Below are 21512 nucleotides of genomic sequence, written 5' to 3'. Positions count from 1 at the left end.
ACACGTCTGAAATACAGAAGATAATCAGAAACTATTTGGAAAATTTATACTCTAATAAAATAGAAAACATTGAAGACTGACAAATTTCTAGAGACATATGACCTACCCAAACTAAATGAGGAGGTCATACATGATTTAAATAGATCATTTTCAAGTAATGAAATAGAAAATGCAATCAAAACCAACCAAGAAAAGCCCAGAACCAGATGGATTCTCAGCCAAATTCGATAAGACTTTCAAAAAATAATTAACACCAATATTCTTCAAAGTATTCCATGAAATAGAAAAAGAGGGAACTCTTCCAAGCTCATTCTATGAGGCTAATATCACCCTGATATCCAAACCAGACAAAGATCCGTCAAGAAAAGAAAACTTCAGACCAATATACCTGATGAACATAGATGCAAAAATTTTCAATAAAATTCTGGCAAATGGCATACAAAAACATATTAAAAAGATAGTGCACCACAATCAAGTGGGATTTATCTCAGGGATACAGGGTTGGTTCAACATACAGAAATCAATAAACATAATAAATACATCATATTAGTAGACTTAAAAAAAGAATGATATGATCATCTCAATTGATGCAGAAAAAGCATTTGATAAGGTACAGCACACCTTCATGTTCAAAACACTATAAAAACTAGAGATAGTAATAACATACCTCAACACTGTAAAAGATTTATATGCTAAACCCAAGGCCAGCATCATTTTAAATGGAGAAAAATTGAAAGCATTTTCTTAAAAACTGGAACAAGACAGTGATGCCCTCTTTCACCACTTCTATTTAACATAGTTCTTGAAACTCTAGCCAGAGTAATTAGATAAAAAATTAAAGCGATACAGATAGGAAAAGAAGAACTCAAATTAGCACTAATTGACAGCAATATGATTCTATATACATAGAAGGCCCAAAAAATTCCACCAGAAAACATCTAGAACTAATAAAATGGATTCAGCAAAGTATTCAACACCCATAAATCAAACATATTCCTATATATCAACGAAGAATCCACTGAAAGAGAAATTAGGAAAAACTACTCCATTCACAATTGCCTCAAAAAATAAAAGAAAATACCTGGAATCAATCTAACAAAAGAGGTAAAAGACCTACCTCTACAATGAAAACATCTTTTCTTTATGGTCAACTTTATTTTCAAGATTATATGCTTTGTCTTTAAGTCCTGAAAAATCTATCTTCAAAGTGATCCAATCTGTTGGCAATGCTTTCCATTGAAGTTTTAATTGGATTTACTGAATTCTTAATTTTGAGGATCCCATTTGGTTCTTTTTCAGAATCTTTTATTGAAGTGATCTTTCACTTACTGTGTTTTCTCTTTGATTTTACTTCTTACTTCTTCTTTTAGCTCATAGAACATACCAACTATGAACTTTTTAAATTCTTTCTTTGACATTTTCTCTACTATAGTGTCGATGAAGTCTGTTGTTGAAGCATTATAAGCTGTTTACGATGGTTTGTTCTCTTGCTTTTTCATATTGTTTATATCGGTATAGTTCTCACTTCTTTTAAGTGAAAGACTATTTTGTGAGCTTCTTTCTCTTAAGAGCCCTGGGTTGAGTGAATATCTAGATAATAAGATTTTAAGTCAATGTGTAACCTCTGATAATCCCAATATCAGCACAGCTTTAAGAGGTCACTGAGGGCTAGGGTTGTGGCTCAGTGGTAGAGCACTTGCCTAGCAGGTGTGAGATACTGAGTTTGATTCTCAGCACCACATAAAAAATAAGTAAAATAAAGTCATTATGTCTAAGTACAACTAAAAATATATTTTTTAAATATGTCACTGAGCCGTATTTACTATAATCACTTCATAGCCAAGCTTCTTTCTATTCAACCTTATAAGAAACAAAAATTTGTTGCAATTGTTCTCCATGGTTCCTCAAATTCAAGTATAAAACTATAATAAAGTTCTATAATACATCAAAAATTAGTTATTAAATTTAGTAAACTCACTATAACCTTAAATGTGAACTAAAGTAGGGTCAGAAGAAAGATAGGGCAAAAAGAAGAGAGAAAGACAAGAGAGAGAAAAGTTATAAAGAATAATTACACCAAGGTAGAAAGGAGAAATAGATTAATGATTAGTATTTGAGATAGTATCTGATTATGCAAGAAGATGGGCAGGGGGTAAGAAGAACAAGTATAAACTAGAGTTAGGAAAACAAAGTTAAGAAGATTGATTCTAATTAATGCTAAAAAACATTACATGAAAAATATTCAAACAGGTTGAAGGTACAATGTTGGCAATTGGATTAAAAATTAAAAAGTTATTTATAAATCAAGTAGACATTAGAGTTGTTTATAGTAGACCATATCAAGGCAAGGAAAAATTTTATTAAATTTTGGTTTGGATTTCATTAGGGTTTAGACATTTAGCAGATGTCCATCAGTCTTTCACAGGAGCCAATTCCCTAGTTGCTATGAACCTCCTACTAGCAACTTCTGGTTTATCAGCTCAAGGGCCTACAGGTGACCAGTTAGTACTGTGAGTTGGCTGTTTCTATTGTGTACAGTAATACAAGATGCAGGCTTTGGAGTGTCCCTGTGATTGCTATGGGTCACTGTGTAGCTGCTCCCGTCTACCAGATTCTTTTCAAAGTGGTGAAAATCCCCATGCCTGTCTGTGAATTCAGGAACTCTGGCTATGGGTTTTCCATGGGTGTTCTGTGGTACAGAAGTATTCCCCTGATCAAGCTGCTCTCTGAGGTACTGTAGGTTTCTGGTGGCTCACCTGGACCATAGTCTCCACTGCCCCTGGTTGTGAATGGTGGGCATTGATTCCCTCTGTTTACTAAGTCTGATGCAATGTCCTACAAGTATTCAAACAATGCCCTGTCACTTGCCAAGTGTGACCACAGGTCAGGTTGTGCACCAGTTAAGGCTGGGATCAACCCCTTCCTGTTGCATAGATTCTGGTAATTTTCCACTGGGCAGTTTCCCTCTGGTATGGCCCTGCAATCCCAGGGAACAACCGTAGGTTTCCCAGGGTGCCTTTCCCCAATGTCAGTGGTCTGGATTTGGTGAATCTGCTTTCCTCTGTTCAGGGCCACAGCTGCTTCATTGCTGTCCCTGTCTGAATTGAGTGAGTGGACGCTGCACAGAGCTTTCTGAGACCTTGCCTGGGTCCCAGAGGCTGAGCAGAGTTAGGTGCAATTTCTTGGTATAGTTCCCAGTAGCTCATTCTCCTTGTTTGAGATAAGGGAGTAAAAGAGGGGATTTCATTGATTTTGGGGCAGTAGTGGTCCTTCTAGAAGTTCTTTCCGGCCAGATTCTTAAGAGATCCCACTGCAAAGGACTTTCCTTTGGTTTAATTTGCAGCTGTCTGGGCATGGGAAGATGTTGTGCTGATTTAAGGAGGTGACTGGTCTGCTGAAGGCTCCAGAGATGACTGCAGACCCCTAGCTCAATTTTCTTTTCATAAATTTGTTTAAGTTGTTTACTCTGTTTTAAGGATCCATCTGTTACACTTGTGTTTTTCCTTTTAAGTAGGTGAGCTTAATAAGAGATTTTTTGGCTCCCCCACCATTTTCTCTCTCTGTTGCCCCTCCCCCCTTCCTAACCCCAGGTTCAAGTTCAGGATTAGGGGACTCTGAGCTTGTTTTCTACTCTGGTAATCTATCTTCCAGTCTTTCCAGATCTCACACTTTGTAATACTGAGTCTTAGAACATTTATTTTGTCATCCACCTCTCAATTCTGCTTTTCCTTGACTACTTTCCTTCCATGTTGTAAAGAGATGGGTACTTACTATCTAGTTCACTTCCACCATCTTCCTGTCTCCTCTAATATGCTTTGATATTATATAGAACAGGGTCCTGCCACTCTACCTTCCCTTTTCTTTTTTCAGAATTTTCTTATCTAGTTTTTCATAATTACTTTTCCAGCTGAAATTTAGTATCATTTTATAACATTGCCATAGCTATCCTCCAGCTCTGTTAAAAGAAAACAACACCTAAACAATAAAACAATGAACAAATAAACAAAAATCTATTTTTGATAGAAATCTCTTGTATTTATTAAGTAATTAAGAGAGAAGTAAGTTTCTTGTAACACGTGATCTTTTTAGTCAAGAGCAAAGTTCTTCTTTCCATTTATTTGAGTCTTTTTATTTTAATGTACCTCAGCAGAATTTGTAAGCTCTCTTCTTACAGGTATTTATCATATTTCTTAACACTGATATAAGCAGGTATTGTCTGTCTTTTGTAACAATTATAAATTGGATATTATCTTGTATTTCTAGTTAATAATTATATAAAATATATTAATTTTATCTTCTTTGGTTTATTGAATTTTTATTTTGAATAATTTCAGGCTTATAGGAAAGTTATAAAAACAAACAAAGGGTTGGGGATATAGGTTAATGGTAGAGCACCTGCCTAGTATGTATGCAAGGCCTTGGATTTAACCCTTAGTACTGAAAAAAGAAAAAAAAAAAGAAGAGCAAAGAATTCATTCATTGTCAACATTTTGCCACAACTTTAAACAGTCTACTTCCCTCTTCATTTATACATATACACACATAAAAAATAAAATGAGTACCTTTTATATACCATATCCTTTACCATTAATATTTAAGTGTTTATTTTCTAAGAACAGGATATTCTTTTATATAACCCAGTATTACTATCAAATTCAGGAAATTTAACACTGATACAATCTGCAGTCCATATTCCAATTTTGCCAATTTTCCACTATTATATTTTAACCAATGTTTCTAGATTCTCTTATTATATTTGAGAGGTTTTCTCAGTTCAATCATTTGGGTTATACAGGGACATAGATAAGAGATAAGAACAATAACAATCTGGCTTTGTTCTTTTCTCCACTACTCTTGGTATAAATTCTCACAGTCGTGTTAGGCTGGTCAAATACCGAAATTTGAAAAGACTTCTGTATTTACCCTCTCCAAAACAGAAATATAGAAAAAAATACCAGCCTATGAGCCAGAAGTTTACGATCAAATCCCAGTAATGTGTGATGCTGGAAAAACCTTACCATCTCTGAAGTTCAGTTTCCTCATCAATAAAATGAGAAAGTTGAGATAGATAATCTTTTAATCTTTTCTACCATAATTGTTCCTATGTGACTTAAAGAAATGGAGAAATATCCAAAATATGCCTTACCATTTTTTATTGAAAGTCGTTTATTTTTCCTGATCTGTTTACTCTTGAGTCTGGATGAATGGATTCTCTTCCCTTTACCTTCAATCATTAAAACAGGATCTTGCATTCTTGAAAAATAAAGGTATTTTTTAAATTACCATAATTTTTCTACAGGCATTCATGAAAAATCATACCAAATTTTGACTACAATTTTAAAACTCAAAGATATTTTACTGAGCTGTTCTTAAGTAGCAAGGCAGTATTAAATATACAGATGGCTCCTGAGTTAACTACAGATGATTCTGTGACAGACATGCCATATTGCCAGTCTTCATAGATTATAGTTCTCTTTGTGTTTCTCTCCTCTAGGTGTAGTCTCCTATAAATTTGAGTACACTGAGTCTCCTATATATCACTTCCCAAATCAGGATGCCAGTATCCACTCTATTTCCCCTTTAGGGAAAAAAAGGCAGGTGTTTTCAAGAAATAAGGATTTGCTTAATGGAATGGCACTGATCAAAAACAGCAAAATAAAAAAAGCAGCAACATAAAAAATAATAAAGCTCTTTACTTAGGGGTAACTTTACACTGACCCTAACATTCTCAAGCATGTAATTATTTATTAGGTTCATAACATAACTGGGAACAAAGATTCAATTTAATAGCATACCTGAAATTGTTAGTTGAAGATTTATTATTTATTTGATCCTCACAGCTAGGTATTTTTGGTAAAATCTCTTCTGTAATCTTACATATGTCATTTGTACTGTTTGCATCTCGGCTTACTTTCAGTTTTTCTAGTCTAGATGATCTTCTTAATATACGTGGAGTTTCCTGGTCAGAGGCATTTTCCATAGAATTTGAATTCCCTTTATTATTTAGTGGCTCACAAGAGGGGACATTTTGATGAGGCAAAGTTGGTAACTCAAATGAACTTAGGTCTTCGACAGTCTGTAAAGATGTAATACATCCATAAATAATTATAATACTGAAAAATATTAACATTAGGAGAAATTAAGTTTGATCTTGTTCTTGGATAAAATTTATATTCCTCTTAAAAGATGAAAGTGCAAGAATTCACAGGCATGTCAACTAAATTATTTTAATAATAATTAATGTAATAAAAGATAATATAAACTTAAAAACTTAAGATAAGAAGAACATAATTTAGTAAAAATGATTTATTCAATACTCATCTGTAAAATTTAAGGGAAAAACCTAAGACTATTCTTGGTGCTTCAGTTTTATAGGAAGTAATAAAAATGTCAAAACCCATAAAAACATTAGAAATGCCATACTAGAGTTGGACATGATGTTACACATCTATAATTCCAGTGGTTTGGGAGGCTGAAGCAGAGGATCACAGGATCAAAACCAGCAATTTAGCAAGGCTCTAAGTAACTCAGCGAGAGAAACCCTGTCTCAAAAAATAAAAATGGCTGAGGATGTGGGTCAATGGTTAAGTGCTCTTGGGTTCAGTATCTTATACAAAAGGAAAAGAAAAAAAAAAGCCATACTAGGCCAGATCAGTGGTCTACTTAGCCTAGTATTTTGTTATTTAGCAGCAACAATAAGGGACATTAAAACTTGTGGGACAAGATAGTATATAACCTTATTTACACTGATTTTAAAAAGGTCACAGTATAACCTGAATTGCTCTAGTTTTCCTTAATAATCCATTATAAATTTAATTTCCATGAAGATCTTTATTTTACACATATCATCTAAACCTTTAGCTTATTTATATATCCAGTTTGTAAAGGTTCAAGATAAAAATTTCCATATTTTTATCACACCTGAATTAGAGTATTTAACTTGATCTGTTCTGTTCTAAGCACATCTCTTTTCTACCTTTAAAAGTTTTTTTCTTTTATTTTGAGGACTTGCCAAGTTTGTGCTCCCTTTATGAGTACCTATCATAATTTCCCATACATTTTACTCATATTCCTTCTTTTCAGATTAGAGCACTACAATGTTTAATTTTTATCCCCTATCTCCATAATCAGTGTTTGTCCTTTTCTCTGTCTCTCTCTTAGTCCTATTATATCTGTTTTGGGATAGGATAATCAGAACCCCATGTAGTATTATTCTAGGCATATATGTTGCAACATGAGCTCAGCATTGTTATCTAAATCTTACCAAGGATATTCATAGGAGCATTTTGGTAATAGTTAAAAGACAAAGAGAATCCAGATGACCACCATTAATGAATTGTTTAAATAAATTACAATATACTCATATATTGTAAGACCATTTAGCAAGTTAAAATATTTAAGTAGTATTATATTTCCTGACACTGGAAAATATAACCAAGATGTATTATTAAATTTCAAAAATAAGTTGTAAAGCATTCTGTATAAAATCCCATGTGAGTAAAATAAACTTAAATAGACTATAATAGCAATAATTAGACATAGATGTACCAAACTGCTAAGAGTGAAAACTCGTAGTGGTGCATGCCTGCAATCCTATTAGTTCAGGAGGCTAAGGCAGAAGGATTGCCAAGTTCAAAGCCAGCCTCAGCAATTTAGTGAGACCCTAAGCAACTCAAAATAAAAAAAGGGGGGGGGAGGCTGGGGATGTGGCTCAGTGGTTAAGCAACCCCCTGGGTTCAATCTCCTGGTACGAAAATTTTAAAAAAGAGTGAAAACTCTAGAGTGGAATTGAGGCAAAGGAGCACTTTTTGTTTCTATATTATTATTTAATGCTGTAATGTTTGATTTCTTTCAAAAATGAAGATTCAAATTGCCAACATGAAAAAGAAACTTGGAATGTAGTAGGGCCTCTACATATAACATTGCTGGAATTCTGGTAGTATTCTCAGACACAGAAGGCAAAGTTCTGCTAAAACTGGGCATTTTTCCCCCTCACCTGGCAGCCCAACTACATACATTCTATAAATTAATGTGAGGTATCTTGTCTCTACTCTGAATCCAGGTAAACATAATGATTTTCTGAGCTAACAGAGAAATTTCTGTTAAAGAACCTTTCTTTCCTATATACACAAGAAAATTAATGATAAGCCTTCTCAGGTCTATTGGGGAAAAATCTATTTTAGCTTCCTAACCCCTTGAAAACTGTATGCAAGAACTTTTAAAAAGATCACTATATGCCTCGAAATTAGAAAATATCTTCTAAGATGTTGATATTTGGGTAGAAGATTTGAATTTAATACAATGTAGATTTACTTGTTAAATGTCAACAATATAAAAAGGCAAAATCATCAACTCATACTTGCACCTACTTGTTCCACTGCTAGACCATTGTCCCGCAGCCCAGCTAAGTTGGAACTTTGCTCTAATGATAGAGTAGAATGAAGAGATTTAAAATTCACCTCTGCTATTTGTGTACCATCTTCATCAGTTTGGGACATAACAGGCTCTACTTCTAAACATCCATTTTCATCACTAAGATTGCTGCCTTCCTCTGTTCTGTGACAGATGGGTCCCAGCTTGGTTTCTGACAATGTGTTCAGGGCGGCCAATAACTCTGCAGGTAATGTATCATCCTTTGTGTTTTCTAGAAAATCTCTGCTATAAGCTAATGAAGCATTCAAAGGTATTTCTATAGAACTTTGGGAGTTAATCAATTCTCCGGGATCAAAATCATTCATTATTTCTAACAGTCTTTCCTCCTGGGTGCTGTCTGGTGATGTTAGCAATCTTTCTAAGGCAGACACAAAAGTTTCAAGGGAGCTTTCTTCATCCTTGGTTTCTTTAGAAGTCATAGTCATTGAAACTTCCTCCCCAGGTTCAGAAAATGCATGTGGTACTGCTAAGATCTTCTCTTGCTCTGTTAATGATTTCTCCTTTACAGCAAGCCTTCCAGATACTGTAATAGCAGTACCTGCAAGAAGGCTAATTTCAGGGGAATCTCTGTTTTCACTTAGTTCCTGTATATTCCAAAAAGAAATTCCATCATTACAGCATATACAAGAAAACATTTGAAATTTAAAATTGATAGTTTTGTAATTTATTTTGTTTGTAAGTTACCCTCAAAAAGCAGTTTTATCAACTGTCCTCCTCATCCTTAAGTAAAAAGAATATTCCTTACTACTTTCTTATACCAAATTACTAAGACTGAATACATAATTAATCACTTAATAATGGACCCAGTGTAACTCTGGCTGGACCATAGTTACAGATGGAAAATGATCAATTTAATTAAGTTTAAATTATCTGTGCTAATAGAAGACACAGATGTAACAGTTAAAGTAACAGGTCATCTCAAAACTTCATAGCAGTTAATTACAAAATTATTTCTTACCAAAGCTTGTATTTAGTTGTATAAAAATTATTAACTAGGAATAAAATTATGTCATTCACCTTATTTTTAGTCCCTATCTTTGTATTAATATACAATTAAGAAGTGAAAAGACTGAAGGACAGGAAATCCGAGGGGAAAATAGGAGAATTGAGGGTGCAATCTGTGAAAGTATTATAAGCCCTGGTTATAAGTTAATGGATCTGGGTTGTGATATTTTAAAGAAAATATACAACACTTACATTTCAAGTAACCATTACTTTTCCAAGATATTACCTTAATAAATATATTGTACCTATTCTCACTATGTTTATAAAGTTCAAAATATTATTATAATCTCTCCTGAAAAACTGATTTCAAAATCAGTTGATAAAATCATTCAAGAATATAACATACTTTAAAGGTATTGAATTTTTTTCCAGCAACAAAAACTAGTAATTTGCTTGACCTTAAATAACAGAATGGGTTTCAATGACTTTGGCTGTTTCCAAAAATCAAATCTACCACCTCTTTCACAGAATGCACTATTATTTTTTTTAGCCTTCTAATATTTATAACATGTTTATAAATAAAAAAAATTATAAATAAAAAAATTTTGTTCTTCCACTGATCTTTTTCTATCTGGCACCATTTATCTTCTATGAATACAGCATACAGAGATTAAGAAGATATATTTATTTATTAGTAATACTAACTACAATTTGCTGGGAAAGCTAAAGAAATTTAAAAATGAATCAAGAACTAGATCCTACCCATTCTTTAATCGGTATCTTATTAAGGCCTCCCTCCTATTTGAAGTCCTTATGTCTACTAAATATAAGGCACTAGGTATAACAAACAATCCTACAGAGTCTAGTATCTTGCAAGAAAAAGTCACCAGGGAGGCGTAGAATTTTATAACTGTTTGAAAAATACTTGACAAAACAAAATTAAATCAGCTGCCTTACTACAGAACTTTTCAGAGCATATGCACTGTAAATATCTGGGGAAACTTTAGGACACTGTGTTCTTCATAGTTTTGTCCAAAAAGAATCTTTCTTTTTCCTCAGAAGATCTATTAATGTCAGAGGGCAAGTAATTAGGAAATACTGACTACAGACAGTGAAAAATAAACACTAAAGAGAAAGTAATTACTTTGGTCAAGATTACCAGAGTCATCTGAAACAGATCCACAGAGGATAAAGGTCTTGAGCCAGTAATCAAAGATTTGTAAGGGAGTGAAGGAAGGGAGGAACACATATTTATTCAGCACTAATTAGGTGCCATATGTTATAAACTTATTGCTTTCAGTCCTTACAATAACTGAGAAACAGATATTGTCTATATTTTAAAGATATAAATAACATAGCTGACTTCAGAACCTAGTTCTGATTCCAAAATTTATGCTCTTTCTCCTGTCTTCTGGCTCCTGACTTGAGAAAAAAACTTGTTGGCAAGAACTGTATAAAATACAGCTGAGATGAATTAAGAAATTGATCAAGAAAACACTATTTTATTACAGATAAGGAAGAATAAATACTAGAAGAGGTTTTTGAACAAGAATGAATTTCTACATATTGAAATGGTTTGGTCATATTACTGCCTTAGGAGAGGGTCTAAATTAGCTTAATAGTTTAATCAACATAATTTTAAAAAATCTAAGTCCATGATCTACATAGCTAATCTGTTATACAAACCAACCTCTTCTAGGTGTGACAGAACTTCAGTATTTTCAGCTTCAGGCTCTGGAAGAGAACATATGCTTTAATTCCAGTTTTATTAAAATACTAAATCTATACCCTCTCATTCAGCATTTTAAAAATCACATAACTTGAACTCCCTCAATTAAAGTGACATTGTCAAATATTTTATAAATATCTTATTATTATAAAATTATTTTCATTTTGGAAATGAAATGATAAAATTATTCCATTTCTGAAAAAATATTTTAAACAGGGCCAAATAGAACTACAATCATTCAGAATTAGTTTGCTAAAACCCAACCCAATTCTCTATTTTAGCTGAATTATTATAAGTATTTCTAAATACACAAGGAAAAATAGTTATCTACTTTCTAAGTATTATTATCTCCTCCATTATAAGTCACAGAATTTAAATGAATCATGCTATGTGGAGTTAGGCATGAACCTTTCCTATAAGGCCAAAAGGAATCAAGAGCTCATTCTAAAGATTCAGAGGATGCTGCCTTGCCTCTGTGACTTCAGCTGTACTCCATGTGCTCACCCGGACCCCTCTGAGCTCAGCTGGCTGATAGCAGTTCATATCAAGTTCATTTAAGAAGGATAAGAAAAAAATATATATTTCTCCTAATACCGCACTCCCTTTGCCTTCTATCTATTATTAAGACTCAAGGATTCTAATATACTTGGGTGGTATTTAGGACTCACCGACATTTCAAGCATTTTTTTTGTTTTATTGTGTTTTATGTAATTCTATACTTACTGTATGTAAATAAGTTATAAGATACACCAAAAAATAGGCTGTATGAAGCTGGACTTGGTGGTGCACACCCGTAATCCCAGCTACTTGAGGCAGGAGGACTTCGAGTTCAAAGCCAATCTCACAGAATAGTGAGGCACTAAGCAACTCAGTGAGACCTTGTCTCTAAATAAAATACAAAATAGAGCTGGTGATGTGGCTCAGTGGTCAAGTGCCCCTGAGTTCAATCCCCAGTACAAAAAAAAAAAAAAAAAAGCTGTATGTGTAGTATCATCCTATCTTTTGTAATTGAATTAAATTATATTTTAAATGTATTGGTTCTTTTTAGTTATGATGGCAGAATCCATTCTGATATAATTATACAAGCATGGAATATATTTTAGTTAGGATCTCATTCTTATGGATGTACATGATGGTGGGATTCATTGTGTTTCACAGAAAAAGAAATATGAATGTCATCAAATAAATGAAAAAATGTTCAACATCTCTAGCAATTAGAGAAATACAAATTAAATTACAGTCAGAGAGGCAGTACACAAGAATACAAGTAACAATAAATGTTGGCGAGGATGTGGGGAAAAAGGTACACTCTTACATTACTGGTAGGACTGAAAACTGATGCAACTACTCTGCAAAGCAGGATGAAAATTACTTAGAAAAACTGTCACAGAACCACCATTTGACCCAGTCATCCCTCTCCTTAGTATATAGCCAAAGGATTTAAAATTAATCATGTTTGAGTCATTCTTTCAGTTTCTTTTTACTAGGCAATATCTACATAGGTACTGTAAAAGCAAGTTTTATCTGTTGAACCTCAGAATATATCCTCTCAAACAAGACAGGTTTTTCAGCTTATATTACTCATTGTGCATCAAGGAAGTCCTAACATAGAATGCTGTTTTAGGACAAAGTGCTGTTAGAATGTTGGCGAGCGCAATTTCCTTGCTCCTTCGACAAGAAGTTATTCCCCTTGTTGTTGTAGGGTCAGTTTACATGCCAGTTTCTGGTTTTGGTGTCTTGACTTCTGTAAGATGATATGTTTTTATTACCCCTAGCCTATCATGACTATTATATGTAAATTGGTACATACCCGGTATAAAAGCTATTTTGCTGTGTGATAAAGCAGACACTGTTCTCTGAAACCATATCCCAAGGGGTTTCTCTGTACCCTCAAGCTCCTCACAGTTGATGCTGGAAGGTCAAACCCCTCAGTACATACTAAAAACAAAAAAAATGGTTTTTACTTTTAATGATGAAAATCAACTAGGATTTTAAAAATCATGGCATTCCACTTCCTCATAGATAATGAATAAAGTGAATAAAATAATAAGAATAATTTTTCTAACTTTGAAATCCTTTATGCTCATGTTTCACTATCCATATCTTAAGTTATTTGAAATTTTATATCTCTAGTTGCTTAAAATTTTAATATCAATAAAACATATTTTTTCCATGTTCCCTCTACTCCTCCATCCCCCTGGTTAAAAGAAACATTTGAGGAAAATTGGCAATTATCTTTGCAAAAAAGATTATATTTTGTTTGTTGGTTGGTTTGTTTGAATAAACTCTCAGGTCCTTGAGCAGGATTCAAAAACAGAAAAAAGGATTTCACCCTCTTTCTCCTTTGAATTATAAAGAATCTTTAAAGAAATCTTTTCCTATACTGTCTTTGATGTCACCATCAAAATGATCTTTTTTAACTAGACATGGTAGTGTATGCCTATAATTAAAACTACTCAGACAGCTAAGGCAAGAGAATCATAAATTGGAGGCCAGCCTCAGCAAATTAGAGACACTGTGTCTCAAAATAAAACTTTAAAAAGGGCTGGGAATATAGTTCAGTGGCTAAGTATCTGCCTAGCATGTGAGGGGCCCTGGGTTGATCTACAGCACTGAACAGGAAAAAAAAATATTTCTCTTATGTTAACATTTACTGTTTCAAAAATATGATAAATTAATAAAATATTTTACAGAAATTTCATTACTATATTAAAAATAAACATTTAGAAGGAATTCTCATATTTTCTTTACTGTTTCCATTAAGGTTTTTTTTATTTAAAAAATTTTCATTAGAGCATCATAGTTATAGTTATACACAGTAGTAGGGTTCATCTCAACAAATTTGTACATTGATGGAATTCAATTTCAGTTCATGTCCTCTCCCTTTTCTTTCTTTCTTCCCTTTCCCATTCTCTTTCCTCTAATCTACTGATCTTCTCCACCAAGATTTAAAAAAAAAATTTTTAATTAGATTTCAGTAAAATCTGATGCTAAAATATTCTCAGTGGGTACTAATTGGCCTTAGCCACCCCTGACCCAGAAGTTTGTTTGTTGAATTGGTGGATAAACAAATAAATGAGTTAGGTAAGTAGACAGACACATAGATAGATCATTCATAAGAAGACCTGAAGTACAGACCCTAAAAAAATCAATCATTTAACCATACGGTCCTGCACTCATCATTCCACATGTAGGTCTTAGAGGCCAGATGTGCAACATGGCACTATTTAGGAGGGTTATATGACACAGACCAGGAATATCTAGGTCAAAGTCAACAAGGCATGTATTCTACTTCCTGGGGAATGGAAGACTAGCATTTCCCAGGGCTTATCTCAAACTACACCATAGACTATAACTTTCAGAAATGAGTCGTTTTTAAAAAAAATATTTATTTTTTAGATGTATTGCAACACAATTCCTTTATTTTATTTATTTTTATGTGATGCTGAGGATAGAACCCAGGGCCTGGCACGTGCTAGGCGAGTGCTCTACCGCTGAGCCACAACCTCAGCCCAGAAATGAGTCATTTTTTATACTGAATTCCCTCCTCTATAAAGAGGGAAAATTTATTTGTTTATAGACACAGCAAGGAATAGAGGCTGAATAAGATAGTCCTTTTGGTGTTAAAGCTCCAGTAGTGATTTCATTTTTATTATTTTTTCGAGGCATGGGAACAAAGAACAAAATATCAAAGACCTTGGTGAAAAGCCTCAGGGCTTTGTCTCAAAGTTAACTTTATATTCTAGAATATAATTACAACTGGTGGCATTTGTTTCACTATTTGAAGGGACTGACTCAAGAAATATAATAAATTGCTGAGGAAAGGGGATTCAAGTCAGTTTCAAATGTGACAAAGGATTTTAGGTCACTGAAGACCATCAATCTTGCCAGGAGAAGTAACAATACATAGAAGAAGCACCAGAAAAAAGACAGAAAGATATCTTCGTTGCTTAATACTAAATTCAGAAAACATTCTATAACTTCAGGATTCTTAGTTATAGGAATTCTCCTTTTTAACTTAAAAATTTTTTAAAAAATTCTTCTGGAATTCTTATCTATCCTTATCCCTTGATAAACAAAATATAATAGTATGTATAAGAAATGATTCTAAAATACCAAAAGCAATAAAAACAGCCAGAGAAGTTTCAATTTATGCAAAAATTTTAACTTACATATAGATTTTAACTTATATACAAGCATTATAATGTTAATGCTATTATATTTACTTAAGATAGTCTGCTTATTTTGATTATTCCATAATTTGCTCAGAACTACCCTTTAAACTGAGAGAGAAAAAGAATAGGACTATATTAGAACACTATCAGGTATAAAAGCTAATAAGTTAACAGTTTATTTGCACAAGATTTAATCTGTGATGATACTATAAAATTATTTTCATGTTCTGAATACTCTGAAAGGAGTGAAAGCAAGAGAGAGTGGCAATGAGGTGCCAGAAGGGAAAGAAACTACCAATTCTATGGGTTTCTAATCAACACAGCTTCAGGGCAGAAACAAACACTATGGTGCACAAAGTACTTTTAAGAAATAGTAAGACTTGTCGCTCAGAAGATAAATGAGGGTTTTGAGGACACTGCACAGATGCTAATAGCATCACAGGAATTAATGGCTCTCAGAATGCCAAAACTGGCAGGAAAAATGGACACAGTGGAAACTTGTTTTCTATAAATACTGGAATTAGGTATAGAAAAAATGTGAATCAATCTTTGTTTAACTATGGCTGACACCTGTTATCCTGGCCAAAAACCAAGGAAGAAAAGGGAAAGCACATGGCATGACACCATCCATGACACCTCTGTCCACGTTGTACAAGACAACCTTACAAAAAGGACCTCAATCTCTAAAATGGTAACTTTACAGCTTTATAAACATGATTCTTTTGGTTTATCCATCAAACACAACTTATAAAAGGATTTATACAGGTTTTCACCAAATTTGAAGGGTATGTTTGCCATAATTTGAATTATAATACTGAGCTATCAGATATTGATCTTAAAAATTACTTTGACTTAAAAACCTTAAAGTTCTTATTTATTTGGAGAGGAGCATCAATTATAATTTGTTCTTATATTTATTTAATGATCGATTTATTAAAATTCAGTCTCTAAGACACAAAAACATGAAAATTACTGTTTCTTTAATATTTAGACATTGATTATAAACTTTTAATTCTCTTAAGTTACAAATTTAACAGGATTAATCTTTTCACAACAGCAGACTTAATGTAAAAGGCAAAGTACAAGTACAATGGTTATGAAATTTATTATTATTAAACTAATTCTAAAATAACAGTACCCTGGTTTGATTCATTCTTATTTCTATTCTTAGGCCTGTAACTTAATATTAAAGTAACAATTATTTTGAACTTTTTTTTTACATTATGAATAATTCAAACATTTTATTTTTTTAAATTGAGAGAGAGAGAAAGAGAGATATTATCTACCAACCCTCAAATAGTTGGGCTATCACAATTTTAAAAAGAAAACTGGACATTCCAATACACATAATGACAATTTAAATTAATCCCCCATTCATATATCGCTTTTTACTGAACAAACACAAGCCGGAGCATTTGCCTCATATGCACAAGGACCTGGGTTCCATCCCCAGCACCAAGAAACAAATACATGTGGAACATAGAGGATTGGCAATTCAAATTTCTATCTACAATCAGGTGTGTTAGATAAGGAGTCTATGTGGGCAAACAACCCCCATGAAGCATCACACAGTAGTTACCTTGAAGAAATATGGACCCCATGTTTCCAAATCTACTGATTTTTTGAAAGGTCTAAACCCCAATTTTATATGAGAAATATTCCCCTTTGAAAATGTTGGCAAGTAATAACCCACTTCAATCTAATGTATGAAATATGATATGTCAAGAGCTTTGTAATGTTGTGAACAACCAATAAAAAAAAACAAAAAACCTTAAGGCCAGGCATAGTGATGCATGCCTGTAATCCCAGGAACTCAGGAGGTTGTGGCAGGAGAATCACCAAGCTTAAGACCATCCTCAGCAATTTAGTGAAGCTCTCAGCAATTTAGCAAGGCCCTGTCTCAAAATCAGAAATAAAAAGGGCTAGAGATGGAGCTCAGTGGTAAAACACCCCTGGGCTCCATCCTCAATACATCCCCCTACTCCCCAAATTTTAAATTACTATATTTTGAACTTTTTCACTAAAAGCACACCGAAAGTAAAGAAGAAAACTCCTGCCTCTTCCAAAACTGAAGCCAAAGCAAAAACAAAGTCTAAAAGGTAATGCTGAAAGGCATCCACTGACAAAAACAAAAAGATCCAAGTGTTACCCATGTTCTGGTAGCGCAAGACAGTGTAGCTCCAGAGGAAGCCCAAATATCCTCAAAATAGCACCCTCAGAGGAAACAAGCTTGACCACTATGCCATCATCAAGTTCCCCCTAACTACTGAGTCTGCCTTGAAGAAGACAGAGAACACCACGACACTATTCTAGATGTCAAGACCAACAAGCACCAGATCAAACAGCTATGAAGAAGCTCTAGGACATTGTTGAGGCCAAGGTCAATACCCTGGTCAGACCTAATGAAGAGAAGAAGGCATATGTTCCACTTGTTCCTGATTATGATACTTCAGATATTGTCAACAAAATTAAGACTATCTAAATTGAGTCTAGATGGCTAATTCCAAATATATACTTTTTAATAAAAATTAAAAATAATTAAGTTATTAATTACCTTCCCAGGGTTACAAAAATTGCATCAAATAAAAACCAAATAATTTTTTGGATCAATTGAGGTGTCAGGATCTGGGTTATTGATACCTCATTTTTTAAAAATATTTTTTATTTGTTTTAGATATACATTACAGGACAGTGTACTTTGACATACTATACATACATGGAGTATAAATTATTTTATTTAGGATCCCATTCTTGTAGGTTGTTCATGATGTGAAGTTTCACTGGTTGTGCATTCATATATGAGCATAGGAAAGTTATGTCCAATTCATTCTACTGTCTTTCCTATTCCTGTCTCCCCATCCCATCCCTTTATTCCCCTTTGTCTAATCCACCTCCCACTGTGTGTTAGCATTCACATATTAAAGAGAACATTTGGCCGTTGGTTTGGGGGGAATTGGATTATTTCACTTAGCATGATAGTCTCCAGTTTTATCCATTTACCAAACACCATAATCTCATTCTTCTTCTTGAGTAATATTCCACTGTGTATATATACCACATTTTCTTTATCCATTCATGTGTTGAAGGGCATCTAGGTTGGTTCCACAGCTTAACTATTGTGAATTAAGCTGCTATAAACATTGATGTGGCTGCATTACTGTAGTATGCTGATTTTAAGTCCTTTGCTTACCTGATTTTTTTGTTGGATTCAAACCTCAGTAGCCAGTTATCTAGCTTTACTTATAAAATAACACCTTAAACTTCACAAAGGTTTTTCTCTTGTTTATTTTTTTTTACAATGCCATTTTTAAGTTTTATTTGGCCACTGTTCTAATATTTATTAAATATTGACTTGTTCTGTTAGTATTATTATAAACTTATACCTTTTATCAGCATCTAACAACAGGCAGGGATATTTATGGCTTTTATTTCCTAAAAGGTGTGGGATCTAGTCCCTGCTAAACACTCTCTTTAATTGGGTATTACTTATTTGTCATCTTAAGACATGCTTAGACCTCACTTCCCACACTTTTTAATGTGTCACTACTGGTGCTCTGTATGCACATGGTCCTTCCCTTTCTTGGTACAATTCTTACTTTCTCCAAGACCACAGAACTTATTCATAGTTATGTTTTCTTTTTTTTCCTACTTACTAGTGAATAAACAGAAAAACCCTGTGGTTGACAAATAGACATATATGTTGTAAATAAAACAAAATGCACTGTATTAACAGGTCCTGACTTTTAAAAGGCATTCAAACTTTAATAAATCCTACTATGGTCACCTTTTATACACAACTTTTTATGTATTATTAACATTTTTTAGTATTACTGTGAATATATAATCTGTCCACAAACATTTCCACGAACTAAAATTATTGGGTTTTTTTCCTGAATTTCTCACATCAGGCCAGGGGAAGCAATGATCTAGGCCTTTATTCTTTTAGTGCTACCCCCAGACATCCTTAAAAGAGTCATTGCTTTTCAGCAATGATTCATTTCAGACCAATCCTGAAATCCAGATCCTTTAAGGATCCCTAGTTTATTTAGAATTCATACACCCATAGCTACCAATACACAGTGTGCCACCAATACACATGTGCCACCAATACACGTGACACACAGAAAGTTCAAAACATACTCATTAAAAGAAAGAACAGATAATATTATTAGGCACTAGAAGTGTGATGTAAGAATTAGTGATAAGTGAGTCTGTATTATGTATTTGGGGAGTTCAAAACCCAATTGAGTCGATTGTATGAAAGATGATATGTCTTGAGCTCTGTAATGTTTTGAACAACCAATAAAAAAAAAAAGAAGAAAAAAAAAAGAATTAGTGATAAGGAGAAGTGGTAATGCAAAGCAGAATACAGAGCTTTATAAATTTATCTTTTCCAATTTCTTATCATGTCTTCCTGCCCTTTTCTTATAATACAAGGTTTCACTAACTATTATGAATATTTACTACAGTGTGACACAACATACATAATTTCACTCTGGAGGAATTCCTAGGAGACACCTCAAAGAGAAAAAGAGCCATTCTCTAATATAGCTGAAACCAAAGTAAAACTGGCCTGTGTAACTGCCAGTCAGGAAGAGCATAGTGTAGATATTAATGATGTTATGAACAGTAAAAACAAAACATTTTCTTTCAAGTTTCAGCCCCAAAAATCACAAGTAGAAAGAGCAGGCATTTGGAGTACCAGGGACTGATTGCAGCTGACCTGTTTCCTTCACGGGCAATTCTATGCAACGCTGATTTCAAATTAAAATGTACAGTATACCAGCCTACTTGTAAGTAACTCCATATCTAAGCCTTTTATTTTCAGGCAAAGAAAACCTCCACCCATTAAAACATACCTTCAATGTTTTGATGATTCAATGAAAGTACAGGCTGGGGAAATGACACAGTGAACATTGGAAAATTTTTTCTAGTCCTAAAAAATAAATGAACAAATTGTTTAAACCTTTTAGTGGAAAGGAAAAATACTATTTCCATCCAAATATAATTAAAACTTCTTAAAAAGAGCTTTCCAAATGTTATTGTTTTGCTACATCATTCCAATTATTTTTACAATTATCAACTTGTTAACATTTACCTATGAAGTGACTGCAAAATTAAAGGAGCAAGCTGAAAAAAAGATTAGATAGTTCAGCAGTGTAAGCATCAGTCAACTCTTCATTGCTGTAACAAAACTTAAAGAGAAAAGATTTGTTTGAGTTCAAAGTTTTAAGAGGTTTTAGTTCGTGGTCAGCCAGTTTCATTGCTATGGGCCTGAGGCAAGGTAGCATATTGTGGCAGGATGTGGTAGAGGAAAGTTGCTCACCTAAAAGCAGCTGGGAAAGAGAGAGAGAGAAGGGAAGGAGGGAGGGAGGGAGGGGGGAGGGAGGGAGAGAGAGAGAGAGAGAGAGAGAGAGAGAGAGAGAGAGAGAGAGAGAGAGAGAGAGAAGACAAGGATAAAATATAGTCTCCAAGGGCATTTAGGTAAGAACCCAACCCCTTCAACTAGGTCACACCTCCTAGTGGTAGAAACTTCCACCACCTCCCAACGGTCCATGCAAATTATGAATCTACCAATGGATTAATTCATTAATGAAATAAAAGCCCTCTTAATTCAATCAATTCCCCAAAGCTCTACCTCTGAACATTGTTGCTCTAGAGACCACACCTTCAACACATTGGGGGAATATTTCATATCAATACCACAGGGTAAGCTAAATATATTTGATTTGAAAAAGTTTTTGGAGATAGGGAGAAAATAGCCCAGAATTATGTAGGTTGGCTACATACATCCTCAAACATCCTGATAGTTTGTCATTATAGTTTTAGATATAAGTGAAAATCACTAATGAGAAATTTCTCAGACATTATTTATCATTTTTTTTCACAGCAGGCAAAAAAAAGTGTAAGAAATATGAGAAGAAAGAGCCTGAAGGCAAAATAAGGGTCATGTCTAATCTGAAATTCTGATACTGTGTCTCTGGATAATTAAAAGTTGAAGACTGTATACTTCTTCCTTATCCCTTGAAATAATTGAATATAAATAAATAAATTGAATAAATAAATGAAATCCCTTATTTGACAAAATTTGCCTGTTATAGTTGCTACTGGATGAGCAAATATATATCCATTTTATAAGAATAATTTCCATTCTATGCACAAACATTTATTTCTTAAATACATGCAACTATTCCTTCACTAAATTATTAAAAATTTTACTTGCAAAATAA

At 33.6% G+C, this 21512-nt stretch overlaps 1 protein-coding gene and 1 pseudogene across 1 annotated transcript in view; one reads left to right on the top strand and one right to left on the bottom strand.

The window, feature by feature from the left end:
- Positions 1-21512, bottom strand: part of Ankrd31 (ankyrin repeat domain 31) — a 163656-nt gene that overhangs the window by 108393 nt on the left and 33751 nt on the right. Inside the window, exons 5-9 of the mRNA XM_040273425.2 lie at positions 20142-20218; positions 11069-11112; positions 8460-9017; positions 5796-6076; positions 5147-5253 (exon numbers count right to left, since the gene is read on the bottom strand). Of these exons, the coding sequence (XP_040129359.2) occupies positions 5147-5253; positions 5796-6076; positions 8460-9017; positions 11069-11112; positions 20142-20218 (1067 nt within the window). The remainder of the gene's footprint in view (positions 1-5146; positions 5254-5795; positions 6077-8459; positions 9018-11068; positions 11113-20141; positions 20219-21512) is intronic.
- On the top strand, positions 15900-17764 carry LOC106144997 (large ribosomal subunit protein uL23 pseudogene; annotated as a pseudogene).

The sequence above is a fragment of the Ictidomys tridecemlineatus genome, chromosome 1 (assembly GCF_052094955.1).
Source record: "Ictidomys tridecemlineatus isolate mIctTri1 chromosome 1, mIctTri1.hap1, whole genome shotgun sequence".
NCBI lineage: Eukaryota > Metazoa > Chordata > Mammalia > Rodentia > Sciuridae > Ictidomys > Ictidomys tridecemlineatus.
This window is presented reverse-complemented; position numbering and strand designations above follow the sequence as displayed.